Here is a 25,779-nt window from a genome sequence, read left to right as displayed (position 1 = left end):
GGTGCTCGGAATATCCTCCTCACTGTCCCAACAATGTTGACCGGCTCATTCGCTGAATCATCATCTTGCATGGCATTTTCAACATGATCTGGTCCAACCTCATAGTCAAAATTGGGGACACCAACAGGCACACTAGTAGTACCAATCGTAACACATGGAGGATCGTGGATCGGATCGGAAGGTGCAACCACTGGCATTGACGTGGAGGCACCACCCATCGTCGTCGACTGAGGATTTGGCACAAATGCCCCAGAGCTGTCAACGCCATCCTCCAACTTCGTAAGCAACTCTAGTATTCTGACCTCTGGAAAACTCCGCCAACAGTGAAACAAGACCTGCAAGTCTTCATCGGACCCTATGACAAACGTCTCATACTTTACACCGGCGGCCACAACGGCAATGGAAATCTTGTACAACAATTTTTTAATTTGTAATATGCTCTGTTTTATCTCTGTCAACGTACTCGACAACCGAATAAAAACACTAAGGGTTCCCTATATGTGAATTTAACCCCTTGCCTTTTACTTTTTTTTTTTTTAATTTTCCTAAAGCAATGCACCAAAGCCACATAAAACTTCTCCCCATCCATTTGTGAGAAATGAGACTCTTCTCAACTCAATAATGCTTTGAAGGGATATTTATAGACAACCAGTCTCGACACACACTCCACGTAAATCGCTACTGCCTGTAGCGGTTTATGGCCAAATCCTGCTATACAGAAACCGCTACTGCCTATAGCGGTTTCTATTTAAACTCCCTTGCTCGTAAACACGGCTGTCAGTAGCGATTTATATTATATCCTAATCCGCTGCTGGCAGTAGCGGTTTCTATAGATTCGTCAAAAAATGCAATTGCGTCTTTATTTTGTAAAATTTTGTAATTAGATAATTTTAAGGGATATTTTATTTATTTAGAAAAATTACCCTAAATTATATATAAAAAAAATCAAACAAACAAAAGATTGGTTACTTAGAAATTGGCATCTTATCATGCATGAAACGTTTATAATGTTTCAGGTTAGTCAGTTTGAAATTTTTAATAATAATAAAATTAATACTTCTGAATGATAAAAAGAGTAAAAGACTATAATAATGAACAAATAAATTAAATTTACAATAATGTCATTGCTCACGTTTGATTTTTCAATTCAGTTTTATTTATATCCTAAAATTGCATTGATCCAAATATACACCGAATATTTTTAATTATTTTCCTATTATGCCCATAAAAAATAAATTAAAAGCTTACTTTCTATAAAAAAATTTAAAAATATTATTTGTACATCAAAATTAATTACTAATATATTTGTGTATAAATATATATCTAATTTAATTTATTTTTAATATATATTTATATTTTAATATATATTTTATACTGATAATTGATTTTAATGGCCGATTTTAATATACAATAACATAATTAAAAAAACATATAGCCACCGTGTTAAGTTAAAACGTACTTTTAACATTAACAATAAATATATTAAATAGGTTAATATTATATTTGGTGATTATTCACATGAATATAGCTTTAAGTGAAAATAATAATTAAAAATTATTATATAATTTAATATTTTATTAAAATGTTTGACATAATATATGTCTATATCTTAGTTATCATTTTCACATCAAATAAATATACATTATATTATTATTAATTATGATTATGACAATCATATTATTTTATGACCATTATTAATATATAATTATATAAAAAAATTATTTTTTGGATTTTTATTGGGAGTTTGACTAAAATTTGAAAACAAAATTTTCTTATTTTAATACTTTGTCAGAATAATTATTTTAAAATTATAAAATTTCATAACAAAAATTAGATTTTCATAATTATAATATTCGAAGAGTCCATGAGTTCATATGAACACATACAGGTTGTTATTTTTAGGATAAGTTACATAAATATATAATTACCGGTCAAAATGATCTAATTATAATATTTTTAAAATAGTTATTTAATTCTGCACTTATTTTATATAAATTGCTAAAGGATATAGAGGTTTCAAAATTTATACAAAAACTGCTACATAATATAAAAGATTATGTAAAAATTGACTAAAGTTAAAGTTGCTAAATGTAGTAGTGGTTCACGAAAAAACAACGTCAATACGTAAATTACGACAAGTTATAACAATTTACAAAAATATTTAAATTTTGTATTCAGATCTAATAAGTTTATATATAAATTAGATAAATAATTTTAAATATTAAAATTTAAATATTAAAAGAACTATTTAAATTTTTAAAATGTAATGTCTTGATATGAGTAAAGTTTATGACTAAGTTTAATAGTGCTTTGTCTACGAGATTATGAAAAAATTGGGGTTCAACAATAAATGGCAATAAATAGATTGGGTAGGTCAAGGAATGCATCATTACAGTGTCATATTTTGTTACTGGGAATGAGCAATTATATAGTTTTTTTAAAGAGTAAACACTCAATTTGGTCCTTATCTATTTTTATGAAGAATAAAGCGATCTCTACTAAAAAAAAGAGACACTTCGATCTTTAATTTTTTTGTATTGGGATAATATGATTTATCTGTTAAAAAATCCGTTAAATAATAATAAAAATTAATTTTGTGGGGGGTTTTATTTGTATTTTGTGGGGGGTTTTAAACCTCCACAAATTATTAATAAGTTTATTTTTGAAAAATTCCTTCACCAATAAGGGTTAAGTGAAGAAAAACCATTAATGAAAATGATACCGCAAAAAAAATAATTGTAGTACAAATATCTTTTAAAGGAAAAAAATAACATCCAATAAGAAATAAAATAAGAGAACTTTAATGTTGATAATATTGGTATTGGTGATGATGGTGGTAGAGGAAATAATGATGATGATAAAGCAATAAACATAATAGAGGTAGGAGTGATAATAAAGAAGGTAGTGGTAGTAGTGGTAGTAATTGATTATATTGTTGAAAAAAATTTTGTGAATGTTTAAAACCACCACAAAATATAAATAAAACTCCCACAAAACTAATTTTTGTTATTATTTAATAGATTTTTTAACAGAAGAATTATATTGTCCAAAAATAAAAAGGTTGAGGATCGAAGTGTCCCTTTTCTTATACAGGAATCGCTTTGTCCTTCGTGAAAATGGACAAAGACCGGGTTAGGTGTTTATTCCTTTTTAAACTATTTAGGGATTGAGATAAGGTGACCCTCTTTTTTCTAATCGTTTTTATATTTTGTGCATAGGAATTTTTTCACCTGCTCTACAAAGGAGAACATAGAAACAAGAGTTTTCAAGACTCAGATTCAATAGTAGATACCCTAGGACCATTTATTTTTTGTTGATGATTCTATTATATTTTGCAAGGCGTATGAACAAGAGTGTGAGAATATACTAAAGGTATTAGATTGCTTCAACAAAATCAGTGATCAATTGATCAGCAGAAATACCCCTACCCAAAGAAGAGACATGTTGCTCAGCTACTTCATATTTTTCATATTGGCAGGCCTCTCGGTAGTAATATATAGATCTAAGAAATAAACATTTAATTTTATTAAAGACAAAGTTGAAAAGAAACTCTAATCATGGAAGAGGTCTTTACTATCAATAAGTAGTGAAAAATATTGGTAAAAATTGTGGCAACAAAGGTGCCTATTTATATTCTTAGTTGTTTTAAACTCTTGGACTTATTACTAAATGACATCCAAAAGAAAATCATGAACTTTTGGTAGAGACAAAAGAATTCAAAGAGGGAGATGCAATGAGTAAGATGGAACATTATTTGTAAAGAAAAGAGACATGGCAGACTTGCATTTAAAGATCTGAAGGATTATAACAACCTCACTCACTACTTAGCAAGATGTACAAAAATAAGTATTACATATACTCGTCTTTCCTAAGAGTAAAAACATGCCAAAATCCTTTGTGAGCTTGGAGAAGTGTGACAGAGAGAAAGAAGATCCTAGAGAAGACAGAGAGAAAGAAGATCCTAGAGAAGGGACTATAATGGAAAGTTGGCAAAAAAAAATTAAATTAAAAGTTTTTAGGACTCTTGGCTCAATATCTCTAACCATTTTCTAAAATACCAATAGAAAGACTCTAATTATGACTTAATTTGAATCAATCAACAACAGTAGAGAGTGGCGAGAAGAACTTATTAGAAACACATTCAGCTCACAGATTTTAACAGTAATTTTTTAAATAAAAATAGCAGCAGAAGGTGAAGATTATGTTACTTAAACAGGAGAAAGAAGTGACTAATACACTATCTCATCTAGATATAGAGATGCATTTCAAGTCTCTCATCTCCTAATTTAGCATTTACCAGAGCAATGTAAAAAAAAATTGTGAAACATACTCTAAATATATCATGGTATGAATTATTATAAATATATAAATTAGGGAATTTGAAATTTATGCTTTATGCTGCCAAAGTTTAAAATTTTTTTTAGATTAAAGTAAATATATAATTGATGTAGTTTAAGTTGAATGAGATAAACAGTAATTTATAACTAGAAATAAAATTATTATTTTGTTTATTATATTACATGTTTATATGCGTATGCTAATTGTATTTTGGGGATAGTTGGTTAGTTAATAGTTAATAGTTTAGGATAATTTGAATATATTAAAATATATATTTTTATAAATGTATAAATTAGGCCGTTTGAAATATTTGGATTGGAAAAGTATGAGGAGCCAATGAAATATTTATACAATGTGTACAATGGAGGTTTATGAAGTATTAGAGATATAATTATTAGTGTTACATTTTTTCATCAGCTGAAGCTTTTGGGATGAGTGGTATCATGACATGGTATTAAAGCGCTAGATCCGAAAGGTGAAGAGTTCAATCCTTGGTGAGCCCAAAAAATAAACTAATTTTTCGAGAAGATGTTTATTATTCCTTGTACTCGGATGGTTATTCTAAATAGTGTAGCGGATGTTCATTTTATAAGTCAATAGCCATTGTACATATTGTACAAATAGTCCATTGTCTCCCTAGCGGGATCCATTTGGATTTAGATTAATTATTGTAGTTTATTATGATTGAGATAAATGGTGATTTATGGTTAATAGATTTTTAAAAGTGCTTTACATAATAGGTCTTATTGTTAGCAGTGGTTTAAATTGAGCATAATGTCAAAATTATACAGAATTAGCGGGTCTTGTTTCCGAGGAAGAATATGGACTCAGGAGTGGAGGGACCGCTTGATGTACTATTGCCTTATTTAGAGGAGGCTAGTTTTGCTCATGCGGCATGAGTTAGAGATTTTAACTTCGACAACTCACTCCTGTTGACCTTTGATGAGAGATGGCATCCAAAGACCCACTTTTCATACAGTGAGTGTACTATCATCCTTCAGGATGTTGCTTATCACCTTGGCTTACAGGCTCATGGGAAGCTGATTAGTGGTTGCAGCTGTAATTTTCAGACTTATTACAGTCATGAGACACGGTAGATGGTTTAGGAGGCACTTGGATTGTTGCCTTCGTGTTAGGAATCACGGGAGGATGCGCGGTAAGCCGAGTCTTTCACCATTAAGATGACGTGGTTGAAGGCTCGCTTGAGATAAATTTTTATTGACGCTGTACTAGATGTACTCCGACAATATGTCCGTTGTTACATACTAAGATTGAGTGGCGGGCTACTGATGACAAATAAATCTAGTGCAACCGTACATGTTAGATGGATTCCATTGCTGATTTGGAGAGATACAGGCACTACTCATAGGGTTCTGCTGTGGCTCACTTGAACCTACCACTCATTGTGTATGGCTATCAATTCAGAGGTGGGTGACTTGTCTGGATGCATCCCATTTATGCTTTCTTGAATTTACCACAAATTTATGGAATGGTGCCCTCATGGCGGATTTTTTGTTGGTTACGAGGTATGTTTTTATGTTAACAATGCTTTTCTTAAGTAGTTGCTATTTTTTAATTTCTACTGAACATATTTTTGTTTTGCATCTTCAGGTTGGCTGGGCTGTCATAACAGTACAGAGATGACATGGGTCAGAGGCTGTTGCACTAGAAGATGCCATCCACTATCCTCCTCTTCCATGGCATGTATAGATCCAGCTCTATCAGATATGGAAAGAATACATTGTTGAGGAGTCACATGCTACTACAAATTCCTCATTAAGAATGATCAAGACTCTGTTAACTCTAATTCAACCAATGCAAAAACAAATGGAAGAATGTTTGAGTTGACATCTTGTGCAATGGCCATTAGCACAACCCTTCATATCACCCAAACAAATATATGCCATTAATAGATACAGAGGTTTGCAATACTTGAAGGCTTCAATGCAGCAATGAAATGTCCAAATACCTTATCAAATTACATAGAACCAAACTCTTGAAGAATTCTTTCATAATGTGGCACAAGATTGATATCATGAACTGTATTAGGCAAATATTGCTCAATCATATTTAACAATCTCGGAAGCTTGTTGTATGACTCTTCTCAATCACCATAAATTTGAGCAATTACTTTTTACTTCGCTATCCAAACTTTTCTATATGACTATTTAAACTTATAGCTCTACTTCACTTTCCTTTCTAGTACTCTAATAAAAAAAAGGATGACCTAAATTGATTAATATGTCAATCATTTTTAGAAATTTTACGACAAACATGTAACTATTTTTCTAAAAATATACGAAAAATTTACCTTCTATCATCGGAAAGATAACTCTGCAGATCAGGTTGCTATCGAGATTTGAATGATCTTGAGACATTGTTGGTGCCAAGCATATGGGATAGCCTTATATTTACAAACATCCCAATAACCAAGATACTATTGATATGCAACTCGAATGCTCCATTGACAACCTACAACATAATATTTGCACGGACAATGACACTCCAGATGATCATATTCGACCACCCGATACTCTACATGCTATAGTTCTTGATGGAAAGGTGAACGAACTCTCTACTATAGAATCTATGGCCAACCTTTAGCTCGATGCTCCCATCTGTGTTATAGTCATTAGCGCCCCTAGACCAAAAGGCATAGGCTCCACTTGTATAGCATCTAGGTCCAATGTCAAATAATGTCTTGGAACTTGGGCTCCACTAAGAAGTAAAAGATGATATTTGAGTTTCTAGGACAAATTTTGTATTGTCATCGCTATCACTATCAGAACCAGATTAGACCCACTCATAGTCTGACTCGGAGTCTTTAGAAACCAAATCAACACTGGGTTCGACCACTCGAAGAGACGACTGAATTTTTGTGGGGGGATTCAGTTCTTCGTGCCTGACTAGGTCCTACCTTACAACCTGTTGGGACTAAACACGAGGAAGAAGAATTCTCCCCACCATCCATCCACCAACTCAATGCAAAGCTCCATCATTTGTTCAGTCAATTTCTTTCCATGGCAATCGAATATAGCTCACATGTGATCATCATCATTTAGCCAGAACACCTTATATTGAATATTCCGCACAACGTCCAATGAAATGTACCGATATCTAATTTTTGGAACGTGCTTAATTTTAAGCATTTCCATGTTAACCATAATCAAACTTTTAAGTTTTGTCATCAACAAATGCCACCGCCAAGTATGCATAATAACAGAATCATTACATTCAAATACACCATCATCTTTACGTACTATTGTTGTATTTGAATAAACAACAGCTATACATTCACTAGCCATTTGATGAATTTGTCTTTGTTGAAAAGAAAAAAGAATAAATGAAAGGTGAAAGTTATTGGAAGGATTATATATATATATATATATTTCACAACAATTTCACATATAATTTTGCATGTAGCACGGGTATTATAGTGTTCTCTCACAATTTTGTAGAAATTGGCTGCGCAATTATAGTGTTCCATACTATTGGGCAAGCAGCATGTGTGTAATAATATTATTAGTCTATTTTGCTATTTTTGTTTGTGCAATAAACTGCTTGCGAAGTTATGAGTGTTTAAAATAGTAAAAAATTTAAAAAACATTTAAATGAGTAAATATGAGTTTTTATTTATTTAAAATAAAGTCTTATTTTTATGATAGATCGATTATTATTGCAATTGTGTAATTTTCGTAAGAAAGAGAGAGAAAATTAGAAAAGGAAGGGAAGAAAAAAATTGAAAAGGAAAATAAGACCGTGGGAGGGACCAAATTAAGGAAAATAAAAGGAGTAAAGGAGTTTTGAAAAAGATTATAGGAAATATTAGAAAGGGTAAAATATATTTTTTACTTTTAACCTTTGTGATTTTTTTTTAAAATACTACTAATGTTTAATTGTATTCAATTTTGTCCCTAACATTTTTTATTTGTATCAAAATTATCGCTAGATCTTTACTTCATCTAAAATTTTGGGGATAAAACTGAAAGCATTTAGGGATATGTATTTGAAAATAAAAAATGTTAAGAACAAAATTGAATGAATCGAAAATGTTAGGAACAAAATTGAATAAAATTAAATATTAGAGACATTTTTGAAAAAAATTATAAACTCTAGGGATAAAAAAATATATTTTTTAAAGGAGAAAAACGAAGAACAAAGAGATTAATGTGAGAAAGAGAGAAGATACATAAAAAAAGTTCAAATAATATTTGTTTATATGATATTCAAGAATTCTATTTATATATATTTGCTAACTAAATTTATAGTTTTTATTGAAAAATATTGTGTTTATGATTCAAATAAAATATAACATTATTCTAAAATTAAAATAACTCGTATATATATGAAATATTTATCTTTTTAAGAAAAATATACAAAAAATTATTATTATAAAAACGTTAAATTATAAAATCACAATCAATCAAAAGTTTAATAATTTTTAATACAAAAGGAGATTTAAAATAAGAAATAAATATTTTATGTGTGTTTAAAGTTAAATAAACTACTTGTTACGGCCTGACCAAACTTCATGTGGGCTCGCCCGACGTATAGGCCACCTGACCCGAACGGTCGGGTGCGAGGCGCTCGACCGCCGACTCGGACACGCGTCCCTGTCAGCTCTGCCACAACTGTATGGGAAAATTTCAGAGAAGGCGGGCCTGCTCTTGTGGGACCCACCTCTGACACGATATTTATGAGGAAGGTTCTACCACTCTCCGAGGTACGTCACACACCACTTTATCCCCATTTTTCACCTGCGCACTCAACTGACTTTGGCGTCGGAGTGTCTTTGCAAGTGACACCCCCTCTCCACACCAAGAACTCGGAAAGCCGGCTGCTCCAGCTCCATCTCCGCAACCCTGAACCAGGCAGAAACCCCACCTTACCATCCGAGGGATCTCCCCGAACCGTTCGGTACCCGAGCTACCGAACATTGGCGCCGTCTGTGGGGACTACCTAAATGGACATCGTACAGGGTCCAGGGGACCATGCCCGCGGAGGGAGCCTTGAGGGGGCAGCCTTCGTCACTTCTCCCCGGGAGCGGCAGAGGTCCCCCCCCGCAACGTACCGAACCACCTTCAAGGGCCCAAGAAAGACGCCCCTTTGGGGGAACTGGCGGTGATAGCGCTATGATAATGCAGGAACTGTGCCATAGAGTGCAGAACCTGGAGCGCCAGCTGGCGGATCAGGAGCACCGTCAACAAACTTTCGATCCCAACTACTCCCCGTTTCCCGAGAGTTAGGGAAGAACCTCACACAGAAGCCGCTCCCAGCGCACTCCCACCTCAAGATCGGAATCAGAAAGTAACCGGGAGGACCAGGAACACTCGAGAAGACGACACGACCCCTTCATCTACGCCCGACCTCGAGGAACTCGCGCCGCGAGGAGAGATTGGGAAGATGACGGAGAAAGAATGATGAGAGCGCGACGACCTGTGATCATGGGGGCAACCCCTTTTCACCATTCCATCCTCGAGGTCCGGCTACCAAAGCACTTTGATAAGCTGACAGATATGAGGTATGATGGAACTCAAGATCCACAGGAACATCTGACGGCCTTCGAGGCCAGAATGATTTTGGAAGGGGTAGGCGACGAGGTCAAGTGCCAAGCCTTCCCGGTCATCCTGGCGGGACCTGCAATACGGTGGTTTAATAACCTCCCGCAGGGCTCGGTGGCTAAGGTTTCGAACATTAGCCGCGCTTTCCTAGCCCAATTCACTACCCGAATCTCGAAGGCAAAACACCCGATAAACTTACTCGGGGTGACACAAAGGCACGGTGAGCCGACTAGAAAATACTTGGACCGATTTAACGATGAGTGTTTGGAAATAGACGGCCTAACCGATTCAGTGGCCAGCCTGTGTCTAACGAACAGACTTCTGAATGAGGATTTTAGGAAGCACCTCACCATGAAGCTGGTATGGACAATGCAGGAGATCCAAAGTGTAGCCTGGGAATACATTAACGACGAAGAAGTCAGCCAGGTCGTGGCTGCCAACAAGTGGCAGCCCTTCTACAATCAAACCCAGCAGCACGGTAGCAGAGAAAGATAGAAGGAACACGCCAGAGACGGCGGTCTGAGCAAGACACCAAGGCCGTTCCCTCGAGTCGGGAAATTCACCAATTACACCCCCTCACCGTCCCCATCATAGAAGTTTATCAACAGATAGCCGAGACGGGAATTTTGTCGAAGCCCCTATCCCTGAAGGATCGGACCGAAGGAAACAAGAGCCTCTATTGTGACTACCACAAAGGCTATGGACACAAGACACAGGATTGCTTCGACTTGAAGGACGCGCTGGAACAAGCGATCCCGGATGGAAAACTGGCCGAGTTCTCCCATTTCATCAGGGGGCCAAGGAGGCGAGATCGCGACCGCGAGGGAGAGGACAAGACCCGTGCGGTGAAGCGACGTCATGAGCTGGAGGACAATGAGCACGGCCTTACCATAGTGAATGTGGTAACGGCAAGAGACGCAACTCCAAGGTTAAGGTCGGCACACAAGAAAGACGCCAAGGTCCTGGCAGTTTTTTCATCCTCCGTGCGAAGCCCCAAGAGGCTCCCACCCATCTCATTCGGTCCAGAGGACCAATGGTTCGATAAGGACACAAAAAACCCTCCCATGGTCATCACGGCCAGAGTGGGAACCGTCCTCATCAAATGGATTCTCGGGGACACCGGGGCTGACTTGAAAATCGTGTTCCTCAACGTGTTCGATGCCTTGGGTCTACGGCATGCCGATTTAAAGACGCACCAACACGGTGTTATGGTTTTGGGCGACCACTTCATCAAGCTAGATGGGATAATCTCCCTACCAATATCTGTAGGGTCAAGACAAGGGAGAAGGTCAGTAATGGCCGAGTTCGTGGTCCTACAAGACTCCACGGCCTACAACATCATCCTAGGGAGGAAGACTATCAACGACCTCGGAGCAGTGATCAGTACGAAGATGCTGGTAATGAAGTTTGTCGCTGGTGCACAAAATTGCAATCACACTTTTGCAATCCGCACAACTAACCAGCAAGTGCACTGGGTCGTCCAAGTAATACCTTACGTAAGTAAGGGTCGAATCCCACGGAGATTGTTGGCTTGAAGCAAGCTATGGTTATCTTATTAATCTTAGTCAGGATACCAATAGGATTCTTTAGCCTCGATTGTAAAAGATACAAAAAAAGGGTGTAAAAGGAGTAATTGTTACGCAGTAATGGAGAATATATTGGAGTTTTGGAGATGCTTTGTCTTCTGAATCCCTACAACATAATGCTTTCTCACTTTCAAACATGGAAGGCTCCTTCCATGGCAAGCTGTATGTAGGGGCATCACCGTTGTCAATGGCTACTTCACATCCTCTCAGTGAAAATGGTCCAAATGCTCTGTCACAGCACGGCTAATCATCTGTAGGTTCTCGATCATGTCGAAATAAGATCTATTGATCCTTTTGCGTCTGTCACTACGCCCAACACTCACAAGTTTGAAGTTCGTCACAGTCATCCAATCCCAGAATCCTACTCGGAATACCACAGACAAGGTTTAGACTTTCTGGATTCTCAAGGATGCTGCCAATGGATTCTAGCTTATACCGCGAAGATTCTGATTAAGGAATCTAAGAGATACTCATTCAATCTAATGTAGAACGGAGGTGGTTGTCAGGCACACATTCATGGATTGAGGAAGGTGATGAGTGTCACAGATCATCACCTTCTTCATAGTGAAGCGCGAATGAACATCTTAGATAGGAACAAGCGTGTTTGAATGGAAAACAGAAATAATTACATTAATTTATCGAGACGCTGCAGAGCTCCTCACCCCCAACAATGGAGTTTAGAGACTCATGCCGTCACAAGGTATATAATTCAGATCTAAAATATCATCAGATACAAAATAAATCTCTAAAGTTGTTTAAATACTAAACTAGTAACCTAGGTTTACAGAAAATGAGTAAACTAGGATGGATAGTGCAGAAATCCACTTCTGGGGCCCACTTGGTATGTGCTGGGGGCTGAGACTTAAGCTTCTCACGTGCCTGGGCTGTTTCTGGAGTTGAACGCCAGGTTGTAACCTGTTTCTGGCGTTGAACTCCAACTTGCAACTTGTTTCTGGCGCTGAACGCCAAACTGCAACATGGAACTGGCGTTGAACGCCAGTTTACATCATATATCTTCGCGCAAAGTATAGACTATTGTATATTTCTGGAAAGCCCTGGATGTCTACTTTTCAACCCAATTGAGAGCGTGTCAGTTGGACTTCTGTAGCTCCAAAAAATTCATTCTGAGTGCAGGGAGGTCAGAATCCAACAACATTCGCAGTCCTTTTTCAGCCTAAATCAGATTTTTGCTCAGCTCCCTCTATTTCAGCCAAAAAATACCTGAAATTACAGAAAAACACACAAACTCATAGTAAAGTCCATAAATATGAATTTCCCCTAAAAACTAATAAAATTATACTAAAAAATAACCAAAACATACTAAATTCTACATGAAATTACCCCCAAAAAGCGTATAAAAAAATATCCGCTCATCACAACACCAAACTTAAACTGTTGCTTGTCCTCAAGCAACTAGATAAATAAAATAGGATAAAAAGAAATCAAGAAGCAATAATATCTCAGAGTTTTAAGTGAAGCTCAGATTCTAATTAGATGAGCGAGACTAGTAGCTTTTTGCTTCCGAACAGTTTTGGCATCTCACTTTATCCTTTGAAATTCAGAATGATTGGCATCCATAGGAACTCATAATTCAGATAGTATTATTGATTTTTCTAGTTTAGTATGTTGATTCTTGAACACAGCTACTTTATGAGTCTTGGTCGTGGCCATAAGCACTTTGTTTTCCAGTATTACCACCGGATATATAAATGCCACATACACATAACTGGGTGAACCTTTTCAGATTGTGACTTAGCTTTGCTAAAGTCCCCAATTAGAGGTGTCCAGAGTTCTTAAGCACACTCTTTTGCCTTGGATCACGACTTTAACCACTCAGTCTCAAGCTTTTCACTTGGACCTGCATGCCACAAGGACATGGTTGGGGACAGCTTAATTTAGCCGCTTAGGCCTGGATTTATTCCCTTGGGCCCTCATATCCATTGATGCTCAAATCCTTGGATCCTTTTCACCCTTACTTTTTGGTTTAACGGGCTATTGGCTTTTTCTTTTTCTTTATCCAATGATTCCTTGTTTTTTTTCACTGCTTTTTCTTGCTTCAAGAATTAATTTCATGATTTTTCAGATCATCAATAATATTTTTCTTGTTCATCATTCTTTCAAGAGCCAAAAATTTTAATATTCATGAAATTCAATATAAAAAATATGCACTGTTCAAGCATTCATTCAGAAGACAAGAAGTATTGCCACCACATATAAATAATTAGAATTTTTCTTATTAAGAACTCGAAATTAAATTGCCTCTTTATTCTAAAAATATACTATTTTATTCATGTTTAATGATGATGAGAAAAATAAATTATAGCTTAATTGGAAATAAAATCAAAATAGCTATACTAATTACTACTACTCCTATATAACTTCAAAGGTAAATTCCTATAAGAACAACTATCACAGAATTAAAGCTAAGATTAGGACTCAACAACCTTTATTTTGAGAACTGGATGTTCCTCTAGTCTGTGGAGTGCTTGGTCCTTCAAGAGATAGTTTTTGACGCTTCAGTTCCTTTAAGTCATGCCTTTGCTCTTCTTGTTTCCCAAGAAATTTGCAAAGCATGCTATTTTGATTATTCTGTTCTTCCTTTATTTGGTCCATAGCTTCTTGCAACTTGGTAATAGATGCTTCAAGATGCTCCCAGTATTCAATTTGAGGGATTTCCGGGAGGAATTCCTATGCTCTCCTCTTGATGGGGTCATCCTGCACTTGTTGTTTTTCCATTGATATTTTGGTGATTGGTCGCTCAACTGAGATATACTCAGTTATTCCCATCTTCACTCCAGCATCTTTGCAGAGCATAGAAATTAAGCTTGGATAAGCCAATTTGGCATCTTTGGAGTTCTTGTTTGCCATTATGTAACGTTCACATGAAATCAGTTGATGAACTTCCACTTCTCTTCCCAACATAATGCAATGGATCATCACTGCTCTTTTAACTGTGACTTCAGAACAGTTGCTAGTGGGCAATATAGAACGCCCAATGAAGTCCAGTCAGCCTCTGGCAACTGGTTTGAGATCTTCTCTCTTGAGTTGATTTGGGACGCCCTTGGTGCTGGTGGTCCACCTGGCTCCAGGGATGCATATATCCTCTAGAATCTTGTCCAGGCCCTTATTTGTTCTCGTCATTCTCCTATTAAAGGAGTTTGGGTCATCTTTCAGCTGAGGTAGCTTAAAGATCTCCCTGATTTTGTCAGGGTGAATGTGAACAATCTTTCCTCTGACCAAGGTCCGATAGTCATAGAGGGCAGTTCCAGATATTCTCTGCCTGTCTGTTTGCCACAGATTAGCGTAGAATTCTTGAACCATGTTTCTTCCCAACTTTGTTTCAAGATTAGCTAGGACTTCCCAGTTCCTGTTTCGAATTTGCTTTTGAATCTCCGAATATTCATCTTCTTTCAGATCGAATCTAACTTCCGGGATCACTGACCTTAGACCCATTATTTTGTAGTAATGGTCTGAATGTTCTTTGGTTAAGAACTTCCCTTGATTCCAAAGTGGTTTTGGAATACTCTCTTTCTTGCCTCTTGGAGTGGGTTGTTTTCCTTTAGGAGCCATGATCTTAGTGAATATGGTTTAGTGATCACGGATAAACACACCAAACTTAGAGGTTTGCTTGTCCTCAAGCAAAAGAAAGGAAAGAAGAAGGATAGAAGGAGAGCTAGTATCGAATGGTGGATGAGAGGAGGGAGGCCAAATGTGGATTTAAAGGGAGGGGTGGGTTTTCAAAAATTTTGAAGAAAGATAAGATAGAAGATATGATTTATAAAAGATAAATATGATCATAAAAAGATATTATTTAAAATTAAAAAGTTGTGAATGATATTTGAAAAAGATAAATCTGAATTTTTATTTTGAAAAAGATTTTAAAAGATAATTGAGTTTTTTTAAAAAAAAAATTGAAAAGGAGTTGGATGGGATTTGAGAAGGATTTGTGTTTATGAATTAAGATACATTTGATATTTTTGAAAAAGAGATTTTAGAAATTAGGATTAAAATTTTTGGAATTGAAGGATGAGAGTTTGTAACATGTTTATGCAAGAAATCATGAATTGGAATATAAAAATTTTGAAAAATGTGAATTAAAAATGAAATTACCTCCTCCCCACAATCTTGGCATTAAACGCCTAAACGCTGCATGTTTTGGGCGTTTAACGCCCATTTGCAGCTTCTCCTGGGCGTTCAACGCCCAGCTGTTGCTTCTAGCTGGCGTTGAACGCCAGGAACTCCTTTGTCACTGGGCATTTTTCTGAACGCCCAGGACGCTATAAATCTGGCGTTGAACGCCCAGAAGGTGCTTCTTTCTGGCGTTCAACGCCCAGAAGATGCTTCTTTCTGGCCTTTAACACCCAGATGGCTATCCTTACTGGCGTTGAACGCCCAGTAAGTACTTCTTTTGGGCGTTCAGCACCCAAAACAGCTCTTACTGGCTTCTTTTTGCTGTTTTATCCTCTGAATCCTTCTGTAATTTTGTGAACTCAAGCAATTGCTATTTTACCTTGAAGATAATTGACATAAACCTATAAAAATCAATTAATTAACAAATAAGCTTTGTAAATGGCTGGGTTGCCTCCCAGCAAGCACTTCTTTATTATCTTTAGCTAGACTAATATTGAGCTTTAATCAAGTCTCAGTTTTGAGCATTCTTGCTCAAAATTGCTTTCAAGATAATGTTTAACTCTCTGTCCATTAACAATGAACTTTTTGTTAGAATCATTTTCCTAAAGCTCCACGTATCCATATGGTGATACACTTGTAATCACATATAGACCTCTCCACCGGGACTTCAATTTTCCGGGGAATAATCTGAGCCTAGAATTAAACAGAAAAACTTTCTGCCCTAGCTCAAAGACTCTGGATGATAGTTTCTTATCATGCCATCTTTTTGCCTTCTCTTTGTAAATTTTTGCATTTTCGAAAGCTTTGAGTCTGAATTCCTCTAGCTCATTTAACTGGAACAATCGTTTTTCTCCAGCTAACTTGGCATCAAGGTTTAGGAATCTGGTTGCCCAATAGGCCTTATGTTCCAGTTCCACTCGCAAGTGACAGGCTTTTCCATACACCAGCTGGTATAGAGAAGTTCCTATAGGTGTCTTGAATGCTGTTCTGTATGCCCACAGAGCATCATCCAAGCTTCTTGCCCAATCCCTTCTACGGTTAATCATAGTCCGTTCCAGGATTCTTTTAAGTTCTCTATTAGAGACTTCAGCTTGCCCATTTGTCTGTGGATGATATGGAGTAGCTATCCTGTGGCTAACTCCATATCGAACCAAAGCAGAGTAAAACTGTTTATTGCAGAAATGAGTGCCCCCATAACTGATTAGTACTCTAGGGATACCAAATCTGCTGAAGATGTGTTTCTAGAGGAATTTCAGCATTGTCTTAGTATCATTAGTGGGTGTTGCAATAGATTTCACCCATTTGGATACATAATCTACTGCCACCAGAATATAAGTGTTTGAGTATGATGGTGGGAAAGGTCCCATGAAGTCAATACCCCATACATCAAATAACTCAATCTCCAAGATCCCTTGTTGAGGCATGGTTTAACTGTGAGGCAGATTGCCAGATATTTGGCAACTGTCACAATTAAGTACAAACACTTGGGAGCCTTTATAGAGAGTACGCCAGTAGAAGCCACATTGGAGGACTCTTGTAGCTGTTCGCTCACTTCCAAAATGCCCTCCATACTGTGATCTATGGCAGTGCCAAAGGATCTTCTGTGCTTCTTCTTTAGGCACACATCTACGAATTACTCCGTCTGCACATCTCTTGAAGAGATATGGTTCATCCCAAAGATAGTACTTTGCATCCATGATTATTTTCTTTGTTTGCTGCCTACTGTACTCATTGGGTATGAATCTCACTGCCTTGTAGTTTGCAATGTCTGCAAACCATGACACTTCCTGGATGGTAAAGAGTTGCTCATCCAAAAAGTTTTCAGAGATTTCAATAAGAGGGAGGGACGCCCCTTCTACTGGTTCTATTCGGGACATGTGATCTGCTACTTGGTTCTCTGTCCCTTTTCTGTCTCTTATTTCTATATCAAACTCTTGCAGAAGCAACACCCATCTGATGAGTCTGGGTTTTGAATCCTGCTTTGTGAGTAGATATTTAAGAGCAGCATGGTCAATGTACACAATCACTTTTGATCCTACTAAATAAGATCTAAACTTGTTAATGGTGTAAACCACTGCAAGTAACTCTTTTTCTGTGGTTGTGTAGTTCTTCTGTGCGTCATTTAAAACACGACTAGCATAGTAAATAACGTGCAGAAGCTTGTCATACCTTTGTCCCAACACTGCACCAATGGCATGGTCACTAGCATCACACATCAGTTCAAATGGTAATGTCCAGTCTGGTGCAGAGATGACTGGTGCTGTGACCAGCTTAGCTTTCAGAGTCTCAAACGCCTGCAGACACTCCTTATCAAAGATAAATGGTGTGTCAGCAGCTAGCAGATTACTTAGAGGTTTGGCGATTTTTGAAAAATCTTTTATAAACCTCCTATAGAATCCTGCATGCCCCAGAAAGCTTCTGATTGCCTTAACATTAGCAGGTGGTGGTAATTTTTCAATTACCTCTACCTTAGCTTGATCCATCTCTATTCCCTTGTTTGAAATTTTGTGCCCAAGGACAATTCCTTCAGTCACCATAAAGTGACATTTCTCCCAGTTTAAAACTAGGTTAGTCTCTTGGCACCTCTTTAGAACAAGTGCTAGATGGTCAAGACAGGAGCTGAATGAGTCTCCAAATACTGAAAAGTCATCCATGAGGACTTCGAGAAATTTTTTCACCATATCAGAGAAAATAGAGAGCATGCACCTTTGAAAGGTTGCAGGTGCATTGCACAGGCCAAATGGCATCCTTCTGTATGCAAATACTCCGGATGGACATGTGAATCCTATTTTCTCTTAATCATGGGGATCTACTGCAACTTGATTATAACCTGAATATCCATCTAGGAAGTAGTAGTATTCATGACCTGCTAGTCTTTCTAGCATCTGGTCTATGCATGGTAAAGGAAAATGATCTTTTCTGGTAGCTGTATTGAGCCTTCCATAATCAATACACATACGCCACCCTCTAACTGTTCTTGTAGGAACCAGTTCATTTTTTTCATTATGAACCACTGTCATGCCACCCTTCTTAGGGACGACTTGGACAGGGCTTACCCAGGGGCTATCAGAAATGGGATAAATAATTCCAGCCTCCTAGTAATTTAGTGACTTCCTTCTGCACCAACTCCTTCATGGCTGGATTCAGCCACCTCTGTGGTTGAACTACTGGCTTAGCGTCACCCTCCAATAGGATCTTGTGCATGCATCTGGCTGGGCTAATGCCCTTAAGATCACTGATGGACCACCCAAGAGCTGTCTTGTGTGTCCTTAGCACTTGAATTAGTTATTCCTCTTCCTATGGCTCTAAGGTAGAGCAATCACCTTCTCCCAGAAATGCATATTTCAGGGATGGTGGTAATGGTTTGAGCTCGGGTTTGGGAGGTTTCTCCTCTTCCTGAAGGATTTTCAGAGGTTCTATTATTCTCTCGGGTTCCTCCATATCAGGCTGAACATCTTTAAAGATATCCTTTAGCTCTGATTCGAAACTCTCAGTCATATTGACCTCTTTTACCAGAGAGTTAATAATATCAATGCTCATGAAGTCATTTTGGGTGTTTGGATGCTGCATAGCTTTGACAACATTCAACTTAAACTCGTCCTCATTGACTCTCAGGGTCACTTCCCCTTTTTGGACGTCAATGAGGGTTCGTCCAGTTGCTAGGAAAGGTCTTCCTAGAATGAGAGTTGCACTCTTGTGCTCCTCCATTTCAAGCACCACAAAGTCAGTGGAAAAGGCAAATGGCCCAACCTTGACAATCATGTCTTCAATTACGCCTGATGGGTATTTAATGTAGCCATCAGCAAGTTGGAGACATATCCGGGTTAGTTTGACTTCATCAATCAATCCATGCTTTTTGATAGTAGATGCAGGTATTAGGTTGATACTTGCCCCAAGATCACATAGAGCTTGCTTGGTACAAGTACCTTCTAATATGCATGGTATCATAAAGCTTCCGGGATCTTTAAGCTTCTTAAGTAAACTTTTCAGAATGACTGCATTGCATTCTTCAGTGAGGTAAACTTTTTCAGTTTCCCTCCGATCCTTCTTATGACTTAAGATCTCTTTCATGAACGTAGCATAAGAAGGTATTTGCTCAAGTGCCTCTGCAAACGGAATCTTTATTTCAAGAGTCCTGAGATAGTCTGCAAAGCGGGCAAATTGCTTATCCTGTTCCGCTTGGCGGAGTTTCTGAGGATAAGACATTTTGGCTTTGTATTCCTCAACCTTAGTTGCTGTAGGTTTATTGCCTACAGATGTGGGTTGAGAAGCCTTTTTAGAGGGGTTGCTATCAGCACTTGTATGTGTCTGAACTCCCACTGGCGTTTGAATGCCAGGGGTGGAAGCTGGAGTGGCGTTAGACGCCAACTCCTTACCTGTTTCTGGCGTCTGAATGCCAGAACTATGCTTCTTTTGGGCGTTCAACGCCAATTCCTTGCTTGTTTCTGGTGTTGAACGCCAGGCCTGAGCATGGGTTGGGCGTTCAACGCCAGCTTTCCACCCATTTTCTGGTGTTTGAGCGCCAGAATTTTTCCTCTCTGGGCTATGACTGTCCTCAGAGGGATTTTGGGTAGTAGTCTGTTCATTTCTTGGCTTCCTGCTGCCTTGAAGTGAAGTATTTAATATTTTTCCACTTCTTAATTGAACTGCTTGGCATTCTTCTGTTATTTGTTTTGATAATTGCTGTTCTGTTTGCTTCAACTGTGTTTCCATATTCATATTAGCCATTCTTGTTTCTTGTAATATTTCTTTGAATTCGGCTAGCTATTTTATTAAAAAATCTAATTGCTGATTGAATTCAGTAGCTTGTTCTGCAGGACTGAGTTCAGCAGTTACTGTTTTAGCCTCTTCATTGATGGAAGGTTCACTGCTTAGGTACAGATGCTGATTTCTGGCAACTGTATCAATAAGCTTTTGAGCTTCTTCTATTGTCTTTCTCATGTGTATAGATCCACCAGCTGAGTGGTTTAGAAAAATTTGAGCTCTTTCTGTAAGCCCATAGTAGAAGATGTCTAACTGCATCCACTCTGAAAACATTTCCGAGGGGCATTTTCTCAGCATCTCTCTGTATCTCTCTTAGGCATCATAAAGGTATTCATTATCTCTTGGTTTAAAGCCTTGGATGCTCAACCTTAGCTGTGTCATCCGTTTTGGAGGAAAATAGTGATTTAGGAATTTTTCTGACAGCTGTTTCCATGTATTTATGCTGTCTTTAGGTTGGTTATTTAACCACCTCTTAGCTTGGTTTTTTATAGTAAATGGAAATAGTAACAATCTGTAGACATCCTGATCTACTTCCTTATCATGTACTGTGTCAGCAATTTGTAAAAATTGTGCCAGAAACTCTGTAGGTTCTTCCTGTGGAAGACCAGAATACTGACAATTTTACTGCACCATGATAATGAGCTGAGGATTCAACTCAAAACTACTAACTCCAATGGAGGGTATACATATACTACTCCTATATGAAGCAGTAGTGGGGTTAGCATATGACCCCAGAGTCCTTCTGGACTGTTCATTTCCACTTAAGTCCATGATGGAGAAAGGGGAGATGATGTGAATTTATTTTATTTATTTTATTATATATAAAAATTTTGAAATAATAATAACAAAATAAAATAAAATAAAGACGACAATAAAAATAAAAATAAATAAAGAATTTAAAAATATTTTATGAAGATTTTCGAAAAGTTAGGAGAGAGAAAGTGGTTAGGATATTTTCGAAAAAGATATAATTTTTTTTTAAAAAATCTTAAAAGGATAAGATTTGAAAAATTTTGAAATTGAAATATGAATTTTTATAAAAAAAATTCGAAAATATGGCTTAAAAATAGTTAGAAAAGATATTTTTTTTTTATTTTGAATTTTATGATGAAAGAGAAAAACACACAAAAGACACAAGACTTAAAATTTTTAGATCTAATGCTCCTTGTTTTCGAAAAATTTTGGAGGGAAAACATCAAGAAACACTAAACTTAAAAATTTTAAGATCAAAACACAAGGAAGACTCAAGAACACTTTAAAGACTCACAAGAACAACAAGAACAAAAGATAGAACACCAACTTAAAATTTTTAGGAAATCACAATAAATTCTCGAAATTTAAAGAAAATTAACAAGAGAACACCAAACTTAAAGTTTGGCACAAGATTCAATCAAAGAAAAATTATTTTTGAAAAAGATTTTAAAAAGAAGGTACCCAATTATCAAGAACATAAACCAACGCTCTAGCCAATTGAGCTAAAAATGTAACGTGTTTTAAAGAGGTATTTTTTTAATAAATAAAAATAAATTTTTTTAAAACTAATATTTTGAAATTTCACAAGGAAAACAAAAAAAATACACAAAACAGGAAAAACCAAAGATCAAATAAGAAAAATTAGCAAGAACAATTTGAAGATCAAGGAAAAATAAAGAACATGCAATTCGAAAATTGAAAGACAAAGAAGAGCATGTAATTGACACCAAACTTAAAACATGACACTAAATTCACAGAAAAACTAAAAATTAATAAAGAAAAATAATATTTTTGAAAAAAAATTTAGAAGGGATAATAAAAGATGCGATTCTAGTAAAAAAGATAAATTTTTCCTAATCTAAGCAACAAGATTCACCGTCAATTGTTCAAACTCAAACAATCCCCGGCAACGGCGCCAAAAACTTGGTGCACGAAATTGCAATCACACTTTTGCAATCCGCACAACTAACTAGCAAGTGCACTGGGTCGTCCAAGTAATACGTTACGTGAGTAAGGGTCGAATCCCACGGAGATTGTTGGCTTGAAGCAAGCTATGGTTATCTTATTAATCTTAGTCAGGATACCAAAAGGATTCTTTAGCCTCGATTATAAAAGATAAAAAAAAGGGTGTAAAAGGAGTAATTGTTACGCAGTAATGGAGAATATGTTGGAGTTTTGGAGATGGTTTGTCTTCTGAATCCCTGCAACATAATGCTTTCTCACTTTCAAACATGGAAGGCTCCTTCCATGGCAAGCTGTATGTAGGGGCATCACCGTTGTCAATGGCTACTTCTTATCCTCTCAGTGAAAATGGTCCAAATGCTCTGTCACAGCATGGCTAATCATCTGTCGGTTCTCGATCATGTCGGAATAAGATCCATTGATCCTTTTGCGTCTGTCACTACGCCTAACACTCGTGAGTTTGAAGCTCGTCACAGTCATCCAATCCCAGAATCCACTCGAAATACCACAGACAAGGTTTAGACTTTCCGGATTCTCAAGGATGCTGCCAATGGATTCTAGCTTATACCACAAAGATTCTGATTAAGGAATCTAAGAGATACTCATTCAATCTAATGTAGAACGGAGGTGGTTGTCAGGCACATGTTCATGGATTGAGGAAGGTGATGAGTGTCACGGATCATCACCTTCTTCATAGTGAAGCGCGAATAAACATCTTAGATAGGAACAAGCGTGTTTGAATGGAAAACAGAAATAATTGCATTAATTCATCGAGACGTTGCAGAGCTCGTCACCCCCAACAATGGTGTTTAGAGACTCATGCCATCACAAGGTATATAATTCAGATCTAAAATGTCATGAGATACAAAATAAATCTCTAAAAGTTGTTTAAATGCTAAACTAGTAACCTAGGTTTACAGAAAATGAGTAAACTAGGATGGATAGTGCAGAAATCCACTTCTGGGGCCCAGTTGGTGTGTGCTGGGGCTGAGACTTAAGCTTCTCACGTGCCTGGGCTGTTTCTGGAGTTGAACGCCAGGTTGTAACCTGTTTCTGGCGCTGAATGCCAAACTGCAACATGGAACTGGCGTTGAACGCCAGTTTACGTCGTCTATCTTTGCGCAAAGTATGAACTATTATATATTGCTGGAAAGCCCTGGATGTCTAATTTCCAACCCAATTGAGAGCGCGCCAATTAGACTTCTGTAGCTCCAAAAAATCTATTCTGAGTGTAGGGAGGTCAGAATCCAACAGCATTCGCAGTCCTTTTTCAGCCTAAATCAGATTTTTGGTCAGCTCCCTCAATTTCAGCCAGAAAATACCTGAAATTACAGAAAAACACACAAACTCATAGTAAAGTCCAGAAATATGAATTTTGCCTAAAAACTAATAAAATTATACTAAAAACTAACCAAAACATACTAAATTCTACATGAAATTACCCCCAAAAAGCGTATAAAATATCCGCTATCAGTCGCTGATGACAAATCCGTAGGATCCATAAAAGGAGATTTAGAAACGGAAATCGCTTGCGACAATGCCAGTCTCTCCTTAAGAAAAAAAATCTAAAGAAGCATCAAGGGTGTTCCTCGCCGACCTGGATGCTAAAGTCGGCGACAAGTCCAGACCCGAACCAGAGGGGGACCTGGAAAAGTTTAGGGTTGGGGACACGGAGGAGAAGTTCACATTCGTAAACAGAAACCTTCCACATGAATTAAAAGAGCCTCTAGTGGAAATGATCAGGGCCAATGGCGATTTATTTGCTTGGACGCCAGCCGACATGCTGGGGATAGACCCCCAACTCATGTCACATCACTTGGCCGTCAAGCCGGAGGCCTGACCAGTGGCTCAAAGAAGAAGGAAGATATCACAAGAGAGAGCAGAGGAGGTGGCCAGGCAGACGGCCAGCCTCCTCGAAGCGGGGTTTATCTGAAAGCTAGACTACTCGACCTGGCTGTCGAATGTGGTTTTGGTAAAAAAGCACAATGGGAGATGGAGGATGTGTGTGGATTACTCTGATCTCAACAAAGCATGCCCCAAGGATTGCTACCCCTTCCCAACATTGATGCACTCGTCGACACGGCGGCGGGATACCGGTATCTGAGCTTTATGGATGCTTATTCCAGTTACAATCAGATACCGATGCACCGGCTTGGTGAAGAGAAAACAGCGTTCATAACGCCGGGAGAAATCTATTGCTATAAGGTGATACCATTTGGCCTGAAAAACGCGGGGGCCACATACCAAAGGTTGATGAACAAGATATTCAGCGACCTCATAGGCAAGACAGTGGAAGTCTACGTAGATGATATCCTTGCAAAGACCACCCAGCCTGATGACCTCCAAAGCGACCTGGGAAATGTGTTTGCAGCCCTCCGGCAACACGGCATGTGGCTTAACCCGCTCTAGTGCGCCTTTGCCATGGAGGCCGAAAAGTTCCTAGAATTTATGACAACCCAAAGGGGGGTGGAAGCCAACCCTGAAAAATGCCAAGCAATACTCAAAATGAAGAGCCCAGGCTGTGTCAAAGACATTCAGAGGCTGGCAGGAAGACTCACCGTACTGTTCTGCTTCCTCGGAGCATCGACAGCGAAGGCCCTACCCTTCTTCAACCTGATGAGAAAGGGGATAGCGTTTGAATGAAACCCGACGTGTGAGGAAGCGTTCAAGCACTTCAAAGACATCCTTGCAACACCCCCGGTACTCGGGAAGCCCAGGGCCGGAGAACCACTCTACCTGTACCTAGCCATAACGGAGGAAGCACTTACAGCGGTTTTGGTGCGGGAAGAAGGAAAGGTTCAACAACCCATTTACTTTGTGAGTAGAGCACTGCAAGGAGCAGAACTGAGATACAGCAAATTGGAGAAACTGGCACTGGCACTCTTGACCTCTTCCCGTAGACTAAGGCAATACTTCTAAGGCCACCAGATTGTTGTGAGACCAGACCAGGGAATCTGTCAAGTGCTCCAGAAACCCGATTTGGCGGGAAGAATGATGACTTGGGCCATTGAGCTTTCCCAGTATGATTTGCGATATGAGCCCCGCCATGCGATTAAGGCGCAAGCAATGGCAGATTTCCTGGTTAAAGTGACGGGAGACCCAACCGAGGAAACGGGCATACGGTAGAGGCTCCATGTGGACGGGGCCTCCAACCAAACGTCCGGAGGTGCTGGGATCATCTTGGAAAGCCCTGTTGGGGTCATATACGAATAATCGATCAAGTTCGAGTTTCCCATATCAAACAACCAAGCGGAGTATGAGGCCCTCCTGGGCGGCTTGACCCTAGCTCGGGAAGTCGAGGCTACGAGGTTGGAAGTGTGCAGTGACTCACAGGTCATCACCTCGCAAGTAAATGAAAGCTACCAAGCCAGAGACTCGCTGCTGCAGAAGTACCTAGAGAAGGTCAAAGAGCTGAGCAAGCAATTCAAGGAGGTCACGGTCCAACACGTTTCGAGGGAAAGGAA

At 38.1% G+C, this 25,779-nt stretch overlaps 1 protein-coding gene across 1 annotated transcript; it reads left to right on the top strand.

Moving 5' to 3' along the window:
* Nucleotides 1-9,782: 9,782 nt before the first annotated feature.
* LOC130963069 (uncharacterized) lies at nt 9,783-24,334 on the top strand. Its single transcript, XM_057889219.1, has 3 exons — nt 9,783-10,377; nt 10,494-11,296; nt 24,059-24,334. Exons 1-3 carry the CDS (start codon nt 9,783-9,785, stop codon nt 24,332-24,334), a joined length of 1,674 nt encoding a protein of 557 aa, XP_057745202.1.
* Nucleotides 24,335-25,779: the final 1,445 nt, after the last annotated feature.

This window comes from Arachis stenosperma, chromosome 2 (genome assembly GCF_014773155.1).
Source record: "Arachis stenosperma cultivar V10309 chromosome 2, arast.V10309.gnm1.PFL2, whole genome shotgun sequence".
NCBI classification, from domain to species: Eukaryota; Viridiplantae; Streptophyta; class Magnoliopsida; order Fabales; family Fabaceae; genus Arachis; species Arachis stenosperma.
Note: the sequence above shows the minus strand (reverse complement) of the source record. Positions and strands in the feature narration are given on the sequence as shown.

What these genes read in the sequence shown, in the direction of transcription:
- LOC130963069 (XM_057889219.1), top strand. Translation starts at nt 9,783, where the DNA reads ATGGGGGCAACCCCTTTTCACCATTCCATCCTCGAGGTCCGGCTACCA. An exon ending in CAATCAAACCCAGCAGCACG is followed by an intron (nt 10,378 to 10,493) that starts GTAGCAGAGAAA and finishes TCCCCATCATAG; the next exon opens with AAGTTTATCAACAGATAGCC. An exon ending in TGATCAGTACGAAGATGCTG is followed by an intron (nt 11,297 to 24,058) that starts GTAATGAAGTTT and finishes GGAAATGATCAG; the next exon opens with GGCCAATGGCGATTTATTTG.